At 49.3% G+C, this 20123-nt stretch overlaps 1 protein-coding gene across 3 annotated transcripts in view; it reads right to left on the bottom strand.

The window, feature by feature from the left end:
- Positions 1 to 20123, bottom strand: part of MYO7A (myosin VIIA) — a 139774-nt gene that overhangs the window by 59684 nt on the left and 59967 nt on the right. For all 3 annotated transcript variants that reach the window (XM_073548622.1, XM_073548624.1, XM_073548623.1), the window contains one exon: positions 2171 to 2308. In XM_073548622.1, the coding sequence (XP_073404723.1) occupies positions 2171 to 2308 (138 nt within the window). The remainder of the gene's footprint in view (positions 1 to 2170; positions 2309 to 20123) is intronic.

Raw genomic sequence — 20123 nt, 5'->3', positions numbered from 1 at the left:
ACGTGGGGCAAGCCGAAGCAGGTCTCGCTGCTGCCTGGCTGAGACTCGAAAGAACCTACGGCAGCGCTGAAGCCATAGAAAAGTCCCTATTCAAGAGACTGCAGAGCGTTCCAAGGATCAACCTTAAGGAAGCCCACAAGCTTCTGGACTTAAGCGACTTGCTTATGGAGCTGGAACTTGCAAAAAGAGACCCTCGTCTGTCTGGATTGTGCTACCTGGACACTGCCCATGGGGTAAACCCAATCGTCTCAAAGCTGCCGCATAGTCTGCAAGAGAAGTGGGCAGTATGCGTTTCCAGGTACAAAAGGTCATATGATGTCACCTTTCCTCCGTTCAATCAGTTCTGCAAGTTCATCGACGAACAGGCCCAAATGAGAAACATCCCTAGCCTAGACTTCCTGGAGTCTAACACTACAGCTCCAGCAACAACATCAGCAAGGTATGAAAGCGTCACACATAGACACAAGGACTTGAGGAGCAGTGTTAGTGTCAGAAAGACTAACCTGCCACCACCTGCAGTAACTGCCGATAAACAGTACACTGTTCCATCGAGAGATAAGTCTTTCGATCGTGAGTGTCCCATTCACAAAAAACCACACTCACTGAATAAATGTAGAGGCTTCAGGTCCAAAACCATGCAGGAGAGCAAGAAAATCCTCAGCGAACTTGGGGCGTGTTTCAAGTGCTGCGCCTCATTAGAACACATGGCCAAGGACTGTAAATCTGCCATTAAGTGTGAAGAGTGTCATAGTGACAAACACCCATCAGCTTTGCATCCAACCTTAGCCACCAGCGATCCAGCAGTCGCAGTTACCTCTAGCCCTGCTACAAGCCATGGCGGGGAGCCACAGAATAACACCAAGTCTACCACGGCAGTCTCCTGCTCATGCTCAGAGGTATGTGGGGAGAGCCAAAGTGATAACTGCTGTGCCAGGATATGCCTAATCAGAGTTTATCCAGAAGGGCAACCAGAGAAGGCAGTTAAAATGTATGCCATCATTGACGATCAGAGCAATCGATCCCTAGCTGGACCTAAATTCTTTGAAGCCTTTGGAATCAAGGGACCAGCAACGCCCTATACTCTGAACACTTGCTCAGGCAGCATAGAGACTAGCGGCAGGAGGGCACAAGGTTTCATTGCTTCTCCTGTGAGCGGAGACGTAGAAATACCCCTACCTATGCTAATCGAATGCGATCAAATACCCGACTAAAGGGATGAGATCCCTACCCTGGAAGCTGCGTTCCACCAACCACACCTAAGGCACCCAGTCAGTGTTATCCCACCTATGGTCACAGGTGCTGAAATCCTACTTCTGCTCGGCAGAGACAATTTAAGGATACATAAGGTCCGCCAACAGTGCAATGGTCCTGACTATGCCCCCTACGCACAGAGACTCGACTTGGGGTGGGAAATCATAGGAAATGTGTGCTTCGACCGAATTATGGGGGCACTGTGGATATCACCGTTATTATAAGGGCACTGTGGATGTAACTGTTATGGGGGCACTGCGGCTGTCACTGTTATGGGGAACCGAAGCTGTCACTGTTAAGGGGGCATTAAGGCTTTTGCTGTTATGGGGCACTGCGGCTGTCGCTGTTATGGGGCACTGAGGCTGTCACTGTTATGGGGGCATTAAGGCTGTTGCTGTTATGGGGCACTGAGGCTGTTGCTTTTATGGGTGCACTGTGGATGTCACTGTTATGGGGCCACTGTGGCTGTCGGACACTGACATTCCCTGACCACATACCATTGCACACACTATATCTCTGTGGGGGGGGGTCGCAGCCACTTCTTTCCACCTGATATGTTTGGTAATGCTAGTCACGAGCCACGGACGGGGGGTGCCCTGATGTCCATACTCATAAGGTGACTGACCCCATAACATGGGGGTCCCAGCTCATTCTGCTCCCGGGGGACGGACACATCCGTCAGTCACATGTCATCATAAGGAAAGGGAAACGTCCTGTTTTTATGTTATTTCGGGAGACGGCTCCACATAGAGGACGGACACTGTGGGGATCCTGCTGCTCGGGCATGCTGTGATCTGTAGTCCACCAGGGCCGGGTCCTTTAGCCAAATTAACCCTTTCCAGGCTGGCCTGCGTGTATGGCTCACGGCTGATGTAGGTAATATGGATGGGTTATGAGTTAGTGGCCCCCCAGTACTTACCATAGGCTTCTTGTATTCATTGGGCTTGATGCAGCGGACGAAGAAGGGCTGACACACGCTCAGCGTCCTCATCAGCAGCTCCAGCGAGCGCTTGAACTGACTGCTCAGGGTGGGCGAGCGTTTCCTGGTCTCTGCCCCCTAGAAGGAAAAAAAAGAGCAGAAAATACATCGGAATTAGAAGCAAACAAATCTGTGTCAGGAAATGGAAGGATGATAAGGAAATCTTCCTCTCTGGGGTCACACGGAGAAAAACGCTGCCAGAAGGGGCAGAGGTGCAAATCTACCACCCGGAGTAACCACTGCACTGCCGGGACCAGAGAAATCACTGCCAGAAGGGGCAGAGGTGCAAATCTACCACCCGGAGTAACCACTGCACTGCCGGGACCAGAGAAATCACTGCCAGAGGGGGCAGAGGGGAGAATCTACCACCCCGGAGTAACACCTGCACTGCCGGGACCAGAGGAAACACTGCCAGAGGGGGCAGAGGGGAGAATCTACCACCCCGGAGTAACCCCTGCACTGCCGGGATCAGAGGAAACACTGCCAGAAGGGGCAGAGGGGAGAATCTACCACCCCGGAGTAACCCCTGCACTGCCGGGACCAGAGGAAACACTGCCAGAAGGGGCAGAGGGGAGAATCTACCACCTCGGAGTAACTCCTGCACTGCCGGACCAGAGGAAACACTGCCAGAGGGGGCAGAGGGGAGAATCTACCACCCCGGAATAACCCCTGCACTGCCGGGACAAGAGGAAACACTGCCAGAGGGGGCAGAGGGGAGAATCTACCACCCCGGAATAACCCCTGCACTGCCGGGACAAGAGGAAACACTGCCAGAGGGGGCAGAGGGGAGAATCTACCATCCCGGAGTAACCCCTGCACTGCCGGGACCAGAGGAAACACTGCCAGAAGGGGCAGAGGGGAGAATCTACCACCCCGGAGTAACCCCTGAACTGCCGGGACCAGAGGAAACACTGCCAGAGGGGGCAGAGGGGAGAATCTACCACCCCGGAGTAACCCCTGCACTGCCGGGACCAGAGGAAACACTGCCAGAGGGGGCAGAGGGGAGAATCTACCACCCCGGAATAACTGCTGCACTGCCGGGACCAGAGGAAACACTGCCAGAGGGGGCTGAGGGGAGAATCTACCAGCCGGAGTAACCACTGCACTGCCGGGACCAGAGGAAACACTGCCAGAGGAGGCAGAGGGGAGAATCTACCACTCCGGAATAACCCCTGCACTGCCGGGACCAGAGGAAACACTGCCAGAGGGGGCAGAGGGGAGAATCTACCAGCCGGAGTAACCACTGCACTGCCGGGACCAGAGGAAACACTGCCAGAGGAGGCAGAGGGGAGAATCTACCACCCCGGAGTAACCCCTGCACTGCCGGGACCAGAGGAAACACTGCCAGAGGGGGCAGAGGGGAGAATCTACCACCCCAGAGTAACCCCTGCACTGCATGGTCCTCGGTAAACACTGCCAGAGGAGGCAGAGGGGAGAATCTACCACCCCGGAGTAACCACTGCACTGCCTGGTCCATGGGAAACACTGTCAGAGGGGGCAGAGGGGCGAATCTACCACCCTGGAGTAACCCCTGCACTGCCTGGTCCACGGTAAACACTGCCAGAGGGGGCAGAGGGGTGAATATACCACCACGGAATAACCCCTGCACTGCCTGGTCCACGGGAAACACTGCTAGAGGGGGCAGAGAGGCAAATCTACCACCCCAGAGTAACCACTGCACTGCCGGGACAAGAGGAAACACTGCCAGAGGGGGCAGAGGGACGAATCTACCACCCCAGAGTAACCCCTGCACTGCATGGTCCACGGGAAACACTGCCAGAGGGGGCAGAGGGACGAATCTACCACCCCGGAGTAACCCCTGCACTGCATGGTCCACGGGAAACACTGCCAGAGGGGGCAGAGGGGTGAATCTACCACCCCGGAGTAACCACTGCACTGCCGGGACCAGAGGAAACACTGCCAGAGGGGCGAATCTATCACCCCGGAGTAACCACTGCACTGCCGGGACCAGAGGAAACACTGTCAGAGGGGCGAATCTATCACCCCGGAGTAACCACTGCACTGCCGGGACCAGATGAAACACTGCCAGCGAGGGCAAAGGGGCGAATCTACCACCCCGGAGTAACCCCTGCACTGCCTGGACCATGGGAAACACTGCCAGAGGGGTGAATCTACCACCCCGGAGTAACCACTGCACTGCTGGGACCACGGGAAACACTGCCAGAGGGGGCAGAGGGGTGAATCTACCACCCTGGAGTAACTCCTGCACTTCCGGGACCATGGGAAACACTGCCAGAGGGGGCAGAGGGGCAAATCTATCATCCCGGAGTAACCCCTGCACTGCTGGGACCAGAGGAAACACTGGCAGAGGGGCAGAGGGGTGAATACCACCCTGGAGTAACCCCTGCACTGCCTGGTCCACGGTAAACACTGCCAGAGGGGGCAGAGGGGCGAATCTACCACCCCGGAGTAACTCCTGCACTGCTGAGACCACAGGAAACACTGCTGCCAGAGGGGGCAGAGGAGCGAATCTACCACCCCGGAGTAACTCCTGCACTGCCGGGACCATGGGAAACTCTGCCAGAGGGGGCAGAGGGGCGAATCTACCACCCCGGAGTAAACCACTGCAGCGAAAATCAAAATGCTAAAGGTTACTTCTACATAATTTTAGAATATCGCCCTATCCCAGCATGCAGCCATCACACACTCAGCGCAGCTGCATCTCCCTCCTCCCCCTACTCGCAGTTTCCTATTTTCTGCATCACACTAGATGGGTATGTGGTTCAGAGATTAACATTGTTGCTTTGGCTCAATTCCAACCAAAGGCCACATCTGCAAAGAGCCTTCATGTTCTCCTTGTGTTTACGTCAATGTCAGGTGTCCTCCCACACTCCATAGAGTGAGCCCCCAATAAAAATATCCGTAAGGGCTGTGGAATATGATATAAGCAAGCAAAATAACTAAAAAATGTGCCAAGAAGGCACTAACAAGCCACTCTGCCTTGAGCGTGTATTGTCACTATGGTGGAGTGGCCCCAAGGTGTACGGAGCTGTGGAGTTTGCTCCCAATCATGCGGCACACGGCTGGGTGTTGAACTCCCACCAAAATAGTTCTGCTGTCCTATCTTAAGGACATGTGAACAATATGTAAGTCCTGGACAACCCCTTTTAAGGCCAAATGTTGTGTCTTCAAAAGCACTGATAAAAGAATTATTATCACAGAGATGCGATAAAATTGAATTCCGGAAAAGGAAAACAGGAAAAAACACGGGCACTGAGGACAGCTGGGACCAGTCCGCCACATTCACTCAGTAATGAATGAGGCCTACAGAAATAGTCATTCTTGTATGCGGAGCACTGGTTCTTCCTTATCGCTGCCTTACCTGTTGGCAGTCGGTTTACGCTCATGGTGACCGCCCAGGTTTATCACAATCATCGGTGCAGATGTAGCAGCTGCCAACTTGATTCTAGAGGGATCATACATTATTTGCAAAGTGAACGTGAATTCCTGAGCCGGTGCGGAGCACCGAGTCATGCTGTGATGTTATCGTAGCGGGGGGCAATGGTCATGTTGGTGGCTGCTACATCGGTACAATACAGACCACAACATGAGAATTGTGGTAGTCAGGTTCTGCATGACATGATACAGTACGGTGGGACCTGTTACTGTTTATAGAGGATCACTTTAAACACTGCATAATATAATTTTTGGGGATATTATCATGTATTACATTGGGCAATCTTCAGTGGAGACACAGGGCACCTCCAACACCTGGCGCTGCAGTCACTTCCTCTGGACACATTCTCGAGAATGGGGAAGAAGTGGGAGAACGAGGAGCACATATTTCATTCTCGCAATTAATGGGATGGAGAAGACATCAGAAGACAAAGTTTAATATGCCGTATTCTGTAGTGCTGTATCGTGTAGTGTTGTGTTGTGCTGTATTGTATAGTGCTGTATTATGTAATGTTGTATTGTCTGGGGTCCGCAGCATCTCCCCACTCCAGCCTCCGCCAACAGTGACCCTGGGACCCCACTTCGCTGCATCCAACACCCCTGGTAAGCAATAAGACACATGGATTGTAAGAAGTGCCACCATTTTATTAAAAAAAAAAAAAGTTTTTTTTTTCACCTCAGAATTTGGGGTGCATCTTATAAACCGCAAAATACGGTACGTGCCGATTGCCTAGTGAGGGAGTTCTATCTGCGGCATCAACAGTTGGTGATCTCTATGTGTTTGTCATATTTTAATGTTTCAGATCACCAAACAAATTTAAATATTAGGCAAAGATAAATGAATGAATTTAAATGAAGGTCTTTATTATTAAGGGAAAAAGAAATCTAAACCTTCAGGGCCCTGTGTGAAAAACTTATTGACCCCACCTTAAAACATAAATTAACTGTGGTTTATCACATATTTGGGAAGCTCAGTTAAAATTCCTAAGCCACACCCTGGCCTGATTACTGCCACACCTGTTCTCAATCAAGAAATCACTTAAATCGGACCTGCCTGACAAAATGAATTAGACCAAAAGACCCTCAAAAGCTAGACATCATGCCACGATCCAAGAAGTTCTAGAACAAATGAGAAACAAAGTAATTGAGATCTATCAGTCTGGAAAAGCGTGACGCTAGTCACTTCTCACGGCCAAGCTGTGAATCAGAAGAGTCAAGGAGGCCAAGGTCAGAAGCCAGGAGGTTACATCATAAACAGAAAGAAGAAACAAAAGCGTGGTCGGGTAATGTTCCAAGGTCAGAATACCAGGAGGATAACGGATCAGAGCAGAAGGGGTTAAACAGCCGTATGGTCAGAACGAAGTGAAAGGTCAGGCAACAAAAGCTCAAGCGTACAGAACTCAAGGCACGGGGAACACAAACCTCACTTGCTGAATGTACATCTGACAGTGGTCTGGGAGAAACAGCTCAGTTAAGTAACATGGCAATCACCTGGGATAATGAACATCTGGAGAAGACGACGCTTCTCAGTCTCAGATTGGATAGTTGAGGTGTCAATCAACACACTGACAACTCAGCATGCCCCTGAACCAGACTGAATGGCCAAGCTGTCAATCAAAGTACTGACAGCTTCAGCATGCCCTTGTACCAGATTGAATGGCCGAGCTGTCCAGACACACTGAAGGGTGGACACTTGACAAAAATGTTATAAAGCTATTTTAAAGCTTTTGGAGTCCAGCGAACCACAGTGAGAGCCATTATCCACAAATGGCGAAGTCATGGAACAGTGGTGAACCTTCTGTTGAGTGGCTGGCTGACCAAAATTACCCCAAGAGGGCAGCAACAACTCATCCAAGAGGTCACAAAAGACCCCACAACAACAACCAAACAACTGCAGGTCTCACTTGTCCCAGTTAAGGTCAGTGTTCGTGACTCCACCATAAGAAATAGACTGGGCAAAAATAGCCTGTATGGCAGAGTTCCAAGATGAAAACTACTGCTGAGCAATAAGAACATAAAGGCTCATCTCAGTTTTGCCAGAAAACATCTTGATGATCCCCAAGTCTTTTGGGAGAATACTCTGTGGATTGATAAAACAAAAGTTGAACTTTTGGAAGGTGTATGTCCCATTGCATCTGGAGTAGAAGTAACACAGCATTTCAGAAAAGGAAGATCATACCCACAGTAAAATATGGTGGTGGTAGTGTGATGTTCTGGGGCTGTTTTGCTTCTTCAGCACCTGGAAGACATGCTGTGGTAAATGGAGACATAATTTCTGCTGTCTACCAAAAATTCCAGAAGGAGACTGTCCGGCCATCTGTTCGTGACCTCAAGCTGTAGCGCACTTTTGTGCAGCAGGACAATGATCCAAAACACACCAGCATGTACATCTGATTTACTTGAAAGACAAAACTAAGGTTTTAAAGTGGCCTAGTCAAAGTCATGACCCAATCAGTTTGAGATGCTGTGCCATGACCTTAAAAAGGCGGTTCATGCTTGGAAACCATCCAATGTGGCTGAATTACAACAACTATGCAAAGATGAGTGGCCAAAAAACCCTCCAGAGAATTGCAAACGACTCATTGCCAATTATCTCAAACGCTTGATTGCAGTTGTTGCTGCTAAGGGCGGCTCAACCAGTTATTAGGTTTAGGGGGCAATACATTTTTCACACAGGATCCTGTAGGTTTGGATTTCTTTTTCCCTTAATAATAAGGCTGCGTTCACACGTAGCGTTTCTTCGCTGCGTTTTTAAAGGCGAGATTTTGCCGTGAAAACACAAAAAAAGGCATCCCATGCAATCCTATGGGATTCCGCAATGCTGTGCTAATGCTGTGGATTTTTCTGTGGCGGTATCGCATCGCGGAAAAATACGCAGCATGCTCATTAATTTGGTGGAATCGCGGCGATTCTGCACACATAGGAATGCATTGTTCTGCTTACTTTCCACATGTGGCTGTGCCCACCATGCGAAAGGTAAGCATAACATTTGCGGATGGTACCCAGGGGGTGGAGGAAAGGAGATTCTCCTCCAGGCTCTGGGTACCATATCCCTGTAAAAAATAGAAATAAAATAAAAAAATCGTCATATTCTCACCTTCCGACGTCCCGTGCAGCATCCCCAGGTCTCAGCGATGCTCCGGCTGGTCCCATTCCCAGTGATGCCTTGCGAAATGACCTTTGATGATGTCGCGGTCTCGCGACACCGCAACGTCATCAAAGGTCATTTTGCAATGCATCACTGGGAACGGGACCTGCCGGGAGCATCACGATGATCGGGAATGCTGCGCGGGACAACGGAAGGTGAGAAAAACACGATTTTTATTTTTTTTGTTATTTTTAACATTAGATCTTTTTACTATTGATGCTGCATAGGCGGCCTCAATTGTAAAACGTTGGTCACACTCGTCAAACACTATGTTTGACGAGTGTGACCAACCTGTCTATCAGATTCCAAGCGATGCTACAGATCGCTTGGAAAACGCTAGCATTCTGCAAGCTAATTACGCTTGCAAATCGCTAGTTTTTCCGTGGGAAATAGGCGGAAATTAATATGAGATTTGCTCGCATATTTCCAGCGGAATGGAATTCCGGAATTCCCGCAGGAATCTCGCAGGAAATCTCCGCGGGAATTCCGCAATGTGTGCACATAGCCTAAAGACCTTCATTTCAAAACTATATTTTGTGTTTACTTGGGTTATCTTTCTGTAATATTTACATTTGTTTGGTGATCTGAAACATTTAAGTGCGATAAACATACAAAAAAATAGGAAATCAGAAAGTGGCAAACACTACCACTCTAAGTTAAAGGGGACCCAAACTTTGATGCAGTAAAATGGCTGTAAAATGGACATGGTAAAGTCTAGGGGGCTGCAAAGGTAAGCAAAATGGAAGTAAAAGCAGGATAATTGCCCTGGAAACAAATGTGGATAGGGAAATTATTCAAAATAACAAAGAATAAAATATAAAAATAATCTTGAGAGAGGAGTCGGAGGTCTAAATGGAGGAGTGGACAAGTGCCTTACATGTGTAGTTTACGGTACTTGTTAATAAATAAATTAAAAATGACACGGGGTTCTCCCTATTTTTTAATAACCAGCCAAGGGAGAGCAGCCAGCTGTGAGCTGGTCTTATTATGCTGTGATAGGGCCAATATCTATGGAGCTTACCAGCTTATTAATAGAAGCCCCCAGCTGTCTTTTTGCCTTTGCTGGTTATTAAAAATGGGGGACCCCCAACAAATGACAAGGGGTCCCTCCTATTTTTAATAAGCAGATAAAGCATAGCAGACAGCTATAGGCTGAGAAGGTCTATGGATGTTGGTCCCTTCTCAGCCTAATAAGACCATCCCTCAGCTGCCCCAAAATGGCACATCCATTAAATGTGCCAATTCTGGCCCTTAGCCTCAGCTCTTCAATATTATGTGGTGCCATATTATATACTGCTGTATTATATTGTGCTGTATGATGTAGTGTTACATTATATTTTCCTGTATTATGTTGCCATGTGACAGGTCATTTCAATGTCATCGCTCAAAGAGGGTCACTACAAATGACATAATAATACAGATACAGAGGAACGAATGCTTCACAGTACAAGTGACCGGGGGAGAGAGGAGCAGAGACCTTTCTTTACCTTTGCAGGAAGGGTAGATGATTGGCCAAAAGCACTGCTGAAATAGCCACAGAGAAACTACCGGCCAGGGGCAAAGCGGAGAAGACAGAGAAACAGACAGAAGACTGGTCAGTATAAGGCGATTAGCAGTTGTGAAGACATAAGTGTCACCCAGAGGGCGACGTGGAGTGACTGAGGACAAGTTATCTAATCAGCGGATTATTGCTACACAATGTCCCTGTGTGCACAGCAACAAGAAACACCCGAAATCGGAAATATCCAGAACAACAAGCAGCTGTGACTGTCATTATCCTGTACCCCGAGTGTCAGTGTCATTATCCTGTACCCCGAGTGTCAGCGTCATTATCCTGTACCCCGAGTGTCAGTGTCATTATCCTGTACCCCGAGTGTCACTGTCATTACCCTGTACCCCGAGTGTCAGTGTCATTATCCTGTACCCCGAGTGTCAGTGTCATTATCCTGTACCCCGAGTGTCAGCGTCATTATCCTGTACCCCGAGTGTCAGCGTCATTATCCTGCACCCCGAGTGTCAGCGTCATTATCCTGTACCCCGAGTGTCACTGTCATTACCCTGTACCCCGAGTGTCAGTGTCATTATCCTGTACCCCGAGTGTCAGTGTCATTATCCTGTACCCCGAGTGTCAGCGTCATTATCCTGTACCCCGAGTGTCAGTGTCATTATCCTGTACCCCGAGTGTCACTGTCATTACCCTGTGCCCCGAGTGGCAGTGTCATTATCCTGTACCCCGAGTGTCAGTGTCATTATCCTGTACCCCGAGTGTCAGTGTCATTATCCTGTACCCCGAGTGTCAGCGTCATTATCCTGTACCCCGAGTGTCAGCGTCATTATCCTGTACCCCGAGTGTCACTGTCATTACCCTGTACCCCGAGTGTCAGTGTCATTATCCTGTACCCCGAGTGTCAGTGTCATTATCCTGTACCCCGAGTGGCAGCGTCATTATCCTGTACCCCGAGTGGCAGTGTCATTATCCTGTACCCCGAGTGGCAGTGTCATTATCCTGTACCCCGAGTGTCAGTGTCATTATCCTGTACCCCGAGTGTCAGTGTCATTATCCTGTACCCCGAGTGTCAGCGTCATTATCCTGTACCCCGAGTGTCAGCGTCATTATCCTGTACCCCGAGTGTCACTGTCATTACCCTGTACCCCGAGTGTCAGTGTCATTATCCTGTACCCCGAGTGTCAGTGTCATTATCCTGTACCCCGAGTGGCAGCGTCATTATCCTGTACCCCGAGTGTCAGTGTCATTATCCTGTACCCCGAGTGTCAGTGTCATTATCCTGTACCCCGAGTGTCAGCGTCATTATCCTGTACCCCGAGTGTCAGCGTCATTATCCTGTACCCCGAGTGTCAGTGTCATTATCCTGTACCCCGAGTGTCAGTGTCATTATCCTGTACCCCGAGTGACAGTGTCATTATCCTGTACCCCGAGTGTCAGCGTCATTATCCTGTACCCCGAGTGTCAGCGTCATTATCCTGTACCCCGAGTGTCAGCGTCATTATCCTGTACCCCGAGTGTCAGTGCCATTATCCTGTACCCCGAGTGTCAGCGTCATTATCCTGTACCCCGAGTGTCAGCGTCATTATCCTGTACCCCGAGTGTCAGCGTCATTATCCTGTACCCCGAGTGTCAGTGTCATTATCCTGTACCCCGAGTGTCAGTGTCATTATCCTGTACCCCGAGTGTCAGTGTCATTATCCTGTACCCCGAGAGTCAGTGTCATTATCCTGTACCCCGAGAGTCAGTGTCATTATCCTGTACCCCGAGTGTCAGTGTCATTATCCTGTACCCCGAGTGTCAGTGTCATTATCCTGTACCCAGAGTGTCAGTATCATTATCCTGTACCCCGAGTGTCAGCGTCATTATCCTGTACCCCGAGTGTCAGCGTCATTATCCTGTACCCCGAGTGTCAGCGTCATTATCCTGTACCCCGAGTGTCAGTGTCATTATCCTGTACCCCGAGTGTCAGTGTCATTATCCTGTACCCCGAGTGTCAGTGCCATTATCCTGCACCCCGAGTGTCAGTGCCATTATCCTGTACCCCGAGTGTCAGTGTCATTATCCTGTACCCCGAGTGTCAGTGTCATTATCCTGTACCCCAAGTGTCAGCGTCATTATCCTGTACCCCGAGTGTCAGTGACTTTATCCTGTACCCCGAGTGTCAGTGTCAATGTCCTGCACCCCGAGTGTCAGTGCCATTATCCTGTACCCCGAGTGTCAGTGTCATTATCCTGTACCCCGAGTGTCAGTGTCATTATCCTGCACCCCGAGTGTCAGTGTCATTATCCTGTACCCCGAGTGTCAGGGTCATTATCTTGTTCCCCAAGTGTCAATGCCATTATCCTGTACCCGAGTGTCAGTGTCATTATCCTGTACCCCAAGTGTCAGCGTCATTATCCTGTACCCCGAGTGTCAGTGACTTTATCCTGTACCCCGAGTGTCAGTGTCAATGTCCTGCACCCGAGTGTCAGTGCCATTATCCTGTACCCCGAGTGTCAGTGTCATTATCCTGCACCCCGAGTGTCAATGCCATTATCCTGTACCCCGAGTGTCAGTGTCAATGTCCTGCACCCCAAGTGTCAGTGCCATTATCCTGTACCCCGAGTGTCAGTGCCATTATCCTGTACCCCGAGTGTCAGTGTCATTATCCTGTACCCCGAGTGTCAGTGCCATTATCCTGTACCCCGAGTGTCAGTGACTTTATCCTGTACCCCGAGTGTCAGTGTCATTATCCTGCATCCCGAGTGTCAGTGCCATTATCCTGTACCCCGAGTGTCAGTGTCATTATCCTGTACCCCGAGTGTCAGTGTCATTATCCTGTACCCCGAGTGTCAGGGTCGTTATCCTGTACCCCAAGTGTCAGTGTCATTATCCTGTACCCCGAGTGTCAGTGTCATTATCCTGCACCCCGAGTGTCAGTGTCATTATCCTGTACCCCAAGTGTCAGTGTCATTATCCTGTACCCCAAGTGTCAGTGTCATTATCCTGTACCTCAAGTGTCAGTGTCATTATCCTGTACCCCGAGTGTAAGTGCCATTATCCTGTACCCCGAGTGTCAGTGTCATTATCCTGTACCCCAAGTGTCAGTGTCATTATCCTGTACCCCGAGTGTCAGTGTCATTATCCTGCACCCCGAGTGTCAGTGTCATTATCCTGTACCCCAAGTGTCAGTGTCATTATCCTGTACCCCAAGTGTTAGTGTCATTATCCTACACACCAAGTGTCAGTGTCATTATCCTGTACCCCAAGTGTCAGTGTCATTATCCTGTACCCCAAGTGTCAGTGTCATTATCCTGTACCCCGGGTGTCAGTGTCATTATCCTGCACCCCGAGTGTCAGTGTCATTATCCTGTACCCCAAGTGTCAGTGTCATTATCCTGTACCCCAAGTGTCAGTGTCATTATCCTACACACCAAGTGTCAGTGTCATTATCCTGTACCCCAAGTGTCAGTGTCACTATCCTGTACCTCAAGTGTCATTATCCTACACCCCAAATGTCATTATTCTACACCCCAAGTGTCAGTGTCATTATCCTGTACCCCAAGTGTCAGTGTCATTATCCTGTACCTCGAGTGTCAGCGTCATTGTCCTGTACCCCGAGTGTCAGTGTCATTATCCTGTACCCCAAGTGTCATTATTCTACACCCCAAGTGTCAGTGTCATTATCCTGTACCTCAAGTGTCAGTGTCATTATCCTGTACCCCAAGTGTTATTATTCTACACCCCAAGTGTCAGTGTCATTATCCTGTACCCTCAGTGTTATTATCCTGTACCCCGAGTGTCAGTGTCATTATCCTGTACCCCGAGTGTCAGTGTCATTATCCTGTACCCCGAGTGTCAGGGTCATTATCCTGTACCCCGAGTGTCAGTGTCATTATCCTGTACCCCAAGTGTCATTATCCTACACCCCAAGTGTCAGTGCCATTATCCTGTACCCCGAGTGTCAGTGTCATTATCCTGTACCCCAAGTGTCAGTGTCATTATCCTGTACCCCGAGTGTCAGTGTTATTACCCTGTACCTCGAGTGTCAGCGTCATTGTCCTGTACCCCAAGTGTCATTATTCTACACCCCAAGTGTCAGTGTCATTATCCTGTACCCCAAGTGTCATTATTCTACACCCCAAGTGTCAGTGTCATTATCCTGTACCCCAAGTGTCATTATTCTACACCCCAAGTGTCAGTGTCATTATCCTGTACCCCAAGTGTCATTATTCTACACCCCAAGTGTCAGTGTCATTATCCTGTACCCCAAGTGTCAGTGTCATTATCCTGTACCCTCAGTGTTATTATCCTGTACCCCGAGTGTCAGTGTCATTATCCTGTACCCCAAGTGTCAGTGTCATTATCCTGTACCCCAAGTGTCATTATCCTACACCCCAAGTGTCAGTGCCATTATCCTGTACCCCGAGTGTCATTATCCTACGCCCCAAGTGTCAGTGTCATTATCCTGTACCCCAAGTGTCAGTGTCATTATCCTGTGCCCCAAGTGTCAGTGTCATTACCCTGTACCTCGAGTGTCAGCGTCATTGTCCTGTACCCCGAGTGTCAGTGTCATTATCCTGTACCCCGAGTGTCAGCGTCATTATCCTGTACCCCGAGTGTCAGCGTCATTATCCTGTACCCCGAGTGTCAGTGTCATTATCCTGTACCCCGAGTGTCAGTATCATTATCCTGTACCCCGAGTGTCAGGGTCATTATCCTGTACCCCGAGTGTCAGCGTCATTATCCTGTACCCCGAGTGTCAGCGTCATTATCCTGTACCCCGAGTGTCAGCGTCATTATCCTGTACCCCGAGTGTCAGCGTCATTATCCTGTACCCCGAGTGTCAGCGTCATTATCCTGTACCCCGAGTGTCAGGGTCATTATCCTGTACCCCGAGTGTCAGCGTCATTATCCTGTACCCCGAGTGTCAGCGTCATTATCCTGTACCCCGAGTGTCAGTGTCATTATCCTGTACCCCGAGTGTCAGTGTCATTATCCTGTACCCCGAGTGTCAGTGTCATTATCCTGTACCCCGAGTGTCAGGGTCATTATCCTGTACCCCGAGTGTCAGTGCCATTATCCTGTACCCCGAGTGTCAGTGTCATTATCCTGTACCCCAAGTGTCAGCGTCATTATCCTGTACCCCGAGTGTCAGTGACTTTATCCTGTACCCCGAGTGTCAGTGTCATTATCCTGCACCCCGAGTGTCAGTGCCATTATCCTGTACCCCGAGTGTCAGGGTCATTATCCTGTTCCCCAAGTGTCAATGCCATTATCCTGTACCCGAGTGTCAGTGTCATTATCCTGTACCCCAAGTGTCAGCGTCATTATCCTGTACCCCGAGTGTCAGTGACTTTATCCTGTACCCCGAGTGTCAGTGTCAATGTCCTGCACCCGAGTGTCAGTGCCATTATCCTATACCCCGAGTGTCAGTGTCATCCTGCACCCCGAGTGTCAATGCCATTATCCTGTACCCCGAGTGTCAGTGTCAATGTCCTGCACCCCAAGTGTCAGTGCCATTATCCTGTACCCCGAGTGTCAGTGCCATTATCCTGTACCCCGAGTGTCAGTGTCATTATCCTGTACCCCGAGTGTCAGTGCCATTATCCTGTACCCCGAGTGTCAGTGACTTTATCCTGTACCCCGAGTGTCAGTGTCATTATCCTGCACCCCGAGTGTCAGTGCCATTATCCTGTACCCCGAGTGTCAGTGTCATTATCCTGTACCCCGAGTGTCAGTGTCATTATCCTGTACCCCGAGTGTCAGGGTCATTATCCTGTACCCCAAGTGTCAGTGCCATTATCCTGTACCCCGAGTGTCAGTGCCATTATCCTGTACCCCGAGTGTCAGTGTCATTATCCTGTACCCCAAGTGTCAGTGTCATTATCCTGTACCCCGAGTGTCAGTGTCATTATCCTGCACCCCGAGTGTCAGTGTCATTATCCTGTACACCAAGTGTCAGTGTCATTATCCTGTACCCCAAGTGTCAGTGTCATTATCCTACACACCAAGTGTCAGTGTCATTATCCTGTACCCCAAGTGTCAGTGTCATTATCCTGTACCCCAAGTGTCAGTGTCATTATCCTGTACCTCAAGTGTCAGTGTCATTATCCTGTACCCCGAGTGTAAGTGCCATTATCCTGTACCCCGAGTGTCAGTGTCATTATCCTGTACCCCAAGTGTCAGTGTCATTATCCTGTACCCCGAGTGTCAGTGTCATTATCCTGCACCCCGAGTGTCAGTGTCATTATCCTGTACCCCAAGTGTCAGTGTCATTATCCTGTACCCCAAGTGTTAGTGTCATTATCCTACACACCAAGTGTCAGTGTCATTATCCTGTACCCCAAGTGTCAGTGTCATTATCCTGTACCCCGAGTGTCAGTGTCATTATCCTGCACCCCGAGTGTCAGTGTCATTATCCTGTACCCCAAGTGTCAGTGTCATTATCCTGTACCCCAAGTGTCAGTGTCATTATCCTACACACCAAGTGTCAGTGTCATTATCCTGTACCCCAAGTGTCAGTGTCACTATCCTGTACCTCAAGTGTCAGTGTCATTATCCTGTACCCCAAGTGTCATTATCCTACACCCCAAGTGTCAGTGTCATTATCCTGTACCCCGAGTGTCAGTGTCATTATCCTGTACCCCAAATGTCATTATTCTACACCCCAAGTGTCAGTGTCATTATCCTGTACCCCAAGTGTCAGTGTCATTATCCTGTACCTCGAGTGTCAGCGTCATTGTCCTGTACCCCGAGTGTCAGTGTCATTATCCTGTACCCCAAATGTCATTATTCTACACCCCAAGTGTCAGTGTCATTATCCTGTACCCCAAGTGTCAGTGTCATTATCCTGTACCTCAAGTGTCAGTGTCATTATCCTGTACCCCAAGTGTCATTATTCTACACCCCAAGTGTCAGTGTCATTATCCTGTACCCTCAGTGTTATTATCCTGTACCCCGAGTGTCAGTGTCATTATCCTGTACCCCGAGTGTCAGTGTCATTATCCTGTACCCCGAGTGTCAGGGTCATTATCCTGTACCCCGAGTGTCAGTGTCATTATCCTGTACCCCAAGTGTCATTATCCTACACCCCAAGTGTCAGTGCCATTATCCTGTACCCCGAGTGTCAGTGTCATTATCCTGTACCCCAAGTGTCAGTGTCATTATCCTGTACCCCGAGTGTCAGTGTTATTACCCTGTACCTCGAGTGTCAGCGTCAGTGTCCTGTACCCCAAGTGTCATTATTCTACACCCCAAGTGTCAGTGTCATTATCCTGTACCCCAAGTGTCATTATTCTACACCCCAAGTGTCAGTGTCATTATCCTGTACCCCAAGTGTCATTATTCTACACCCCAAGTGTCAGTGTCATTATCCTGTACCCCAAGTGTCAGTGTCATTATCCTGTACCCTCAGTGTTATTATCCTGTACCCCGAGTGTCAGTGTCATTATCCTGTACCCCAAGTGTCAGTGTCATTATCCTGTACCCCAAGTGTCATTATCCTACACCCCAAGTGTCAGTGCCATTATCCTGTACCCCGAGTGTCAGTGTCATTATCCTGTACCTCAAGTGTCAGTGTCATTATCCTGTACCCCAAGTGTCATTATCCTACGCCCCAAGTGTCAGTGTCATTATCCTGTACCCCAAGTGTCAGTGTCATTATCCTGTACCCCAAGTGTCAGTGTCATTACCCTGTACCTCGAGTGTCAGCGTCATTGTCCTGTACCCCGAGTGTCAGTGTCATTATCCTGTACCCCGAGTGTCAGCGTCATTATCCTGTACCCCAAGTGTCATTATTCTACACCCCAAGTGTCAGTGTCACTATCCTGTACCCCAAGTGTCAGTGTAATTATCCTGTACCTCAAGTGTCAGTGTCATTATCCTGTACCCCAAGTGTCATTATCCTACACCCCAAGTGTCAGTGTCATTATCCTGTACCCCAAGTGTCAGTGTCATTATCCTGTACCCCAAGTGTCAGTGTCATTATCCTGTACCCTCAGTGTTATTATGCTGTACCCCGAGTGTCAGTGTCATCCTGTACCCCAAGTGTCAGTGTCATTATCCTGTACCCCAAGTGTCATTATCCTACACCCCAAGTGTCAGTGTCATTATCCTGTACCCCAAGTGTCAGTGCCATTATCCTGTACCCCGAGTGTCAGTGTCATTATCCTGTACCCTCAGTGTTATTATGCTGTACCCCGAGTGTCAGTGTCATCCTGCACCCCAAGTGTCAGTGTCATTATCCTGTACCCCAAGTGTCATTATCCTACACCCCAAGTGTCAGTGTCATTATCCTGTACCCCAAGTGTCAGTGCCATTATCCTGTACCCCGAGTGTCAGTGTCATTATCCTGTACCCTCAGTGTTATTATGCTGTACCCCGAGTGTCAGTGTCATCCTGCACCCCAAGTGTCAGTGTCATTATCCTGTACCCCAAGTGTCAGTGTCATTATCCTGTACCCCGAGTGTCAGCGTCATTGTCCTGTACCCCGAGTGTCAGTGTCATTATCCTGTACCCCGAGTGTCAGGGTCATTATCCTGTACCCCAAGTGTCAGTGTCATTATCGTGTACCCCAAGTGTCATTATCCTACACCCCAAGTGTCAGTGTCATTATCCTGTACCCCGAGTGTCAGTGTCATTATCCTGTACCCCGAGTGTCAGTGTCATTATCCTGTACCCCAAGTGTCAGTGTCATTTTCCTGTACCCTGAGGGTCAGTGTTATTATCCTGTACCCCGAGTGTCAGCGTCATTATCCTGTACCCCGAGTGTCAGTGCCATTATCCTGTACCCCGAGTGTCAGTGTCATTATCCTGTACCCCGAGTGTCAGTCTCATTGTCCTTTACCCCGAGTGTCAGTGTCATTATCCTGTACCCCGAGTGTCAGTGTCATTATCCTGTACCCCGAGTGTCAGTGTCATTATCCTGTACCCCGAGTGTCAGTGTCATTGTCCTGTACCCCGAGTGTCAGTGTCATTGTCCTGTACCCCAAGTGTCATTATCCTACACCCCAAGTGTCAGTGTCATTATCCTGTACCCCGAGTGTCAGTGTCATTATCCTGTACCCCGAGTGTCAGTGTCATTATCCTGTACCCCGAGTGTCAGTGTCATTATCCTGTACCCCGAGTGTCAGTGTCATCCTGCACCCCAAGTGTCAGTGTCATTATCCTGTACCCCAAGTGTCAGTGTCATTATCCTGTACCCTCAGTGTTATTATGCTGTACCCCGAGTGTCAGTGTCATCCTGTACCCCAAGTGTCAGTGTCATTATCCTACACCCCAAGTGTCAGTGTCATTATCCTGTACCCTCAGTGTTATTATGCTGTACTCCGAGTGTCAGTGTCATCCTGTACCCCAAGTGTCAGTGTCATTATCCTGTACCCCAAGTGTCATTATCCTACACCCCAAGTGTCAGTGTCATTATCCTGTACCCCGAGTGTCAGTGTCATTATCCTGTACCCCAAGTGTCATTATCCTACACCCCAAGTGTCAGTGTCATTATCCTGTACCCCGAGTGTCAGTGTCATTATCCTGTACCCCAAGTGTCAGTGTCATTATCCTGTACCCCGAGTGTCAGCGTCATTGTCCTGTACCCCGAGTGTCAGTGTCATTATCCTGTACCCCGAGTGTCAGTGTCATTATCCTGTACCCCAAGTGTCAGTGTCATTATCCTGTACCCCGAGTGTCAGCGTCATTGTCCTGTACCCCAAGTGTCAGTGTCATTATCCTGTACCCCAAGTGTCAGTGTCATTATCCTGTACCCCAAGTGTCAGTGTCATTTTCCTGTACCCTGAGTGTCAGTGTTATTATCCTGTACCCCGAGTGTCAGCGTCATTATCCTG

This window comes from Dendrobates tinctorius, unplaced genomic scaffold (genome assembly GCF_039654945.1).
Source record: "Dendrobates tinctorius isolate UK_male_01 unplaced genomic scaffold, ASM3965494v1 ptg000157l, whole genome shotgun sequence".
Classification (NCBI taxonomy): Eukaryota; Metazoa; Chordata; class Amphibia; order Anura; family Dendrobatidae; genus Dendrobates; species Dendrobates tinctorius.
This window is presented reverse-complemented; position numbering and strand designations above follow the sequence as displayed.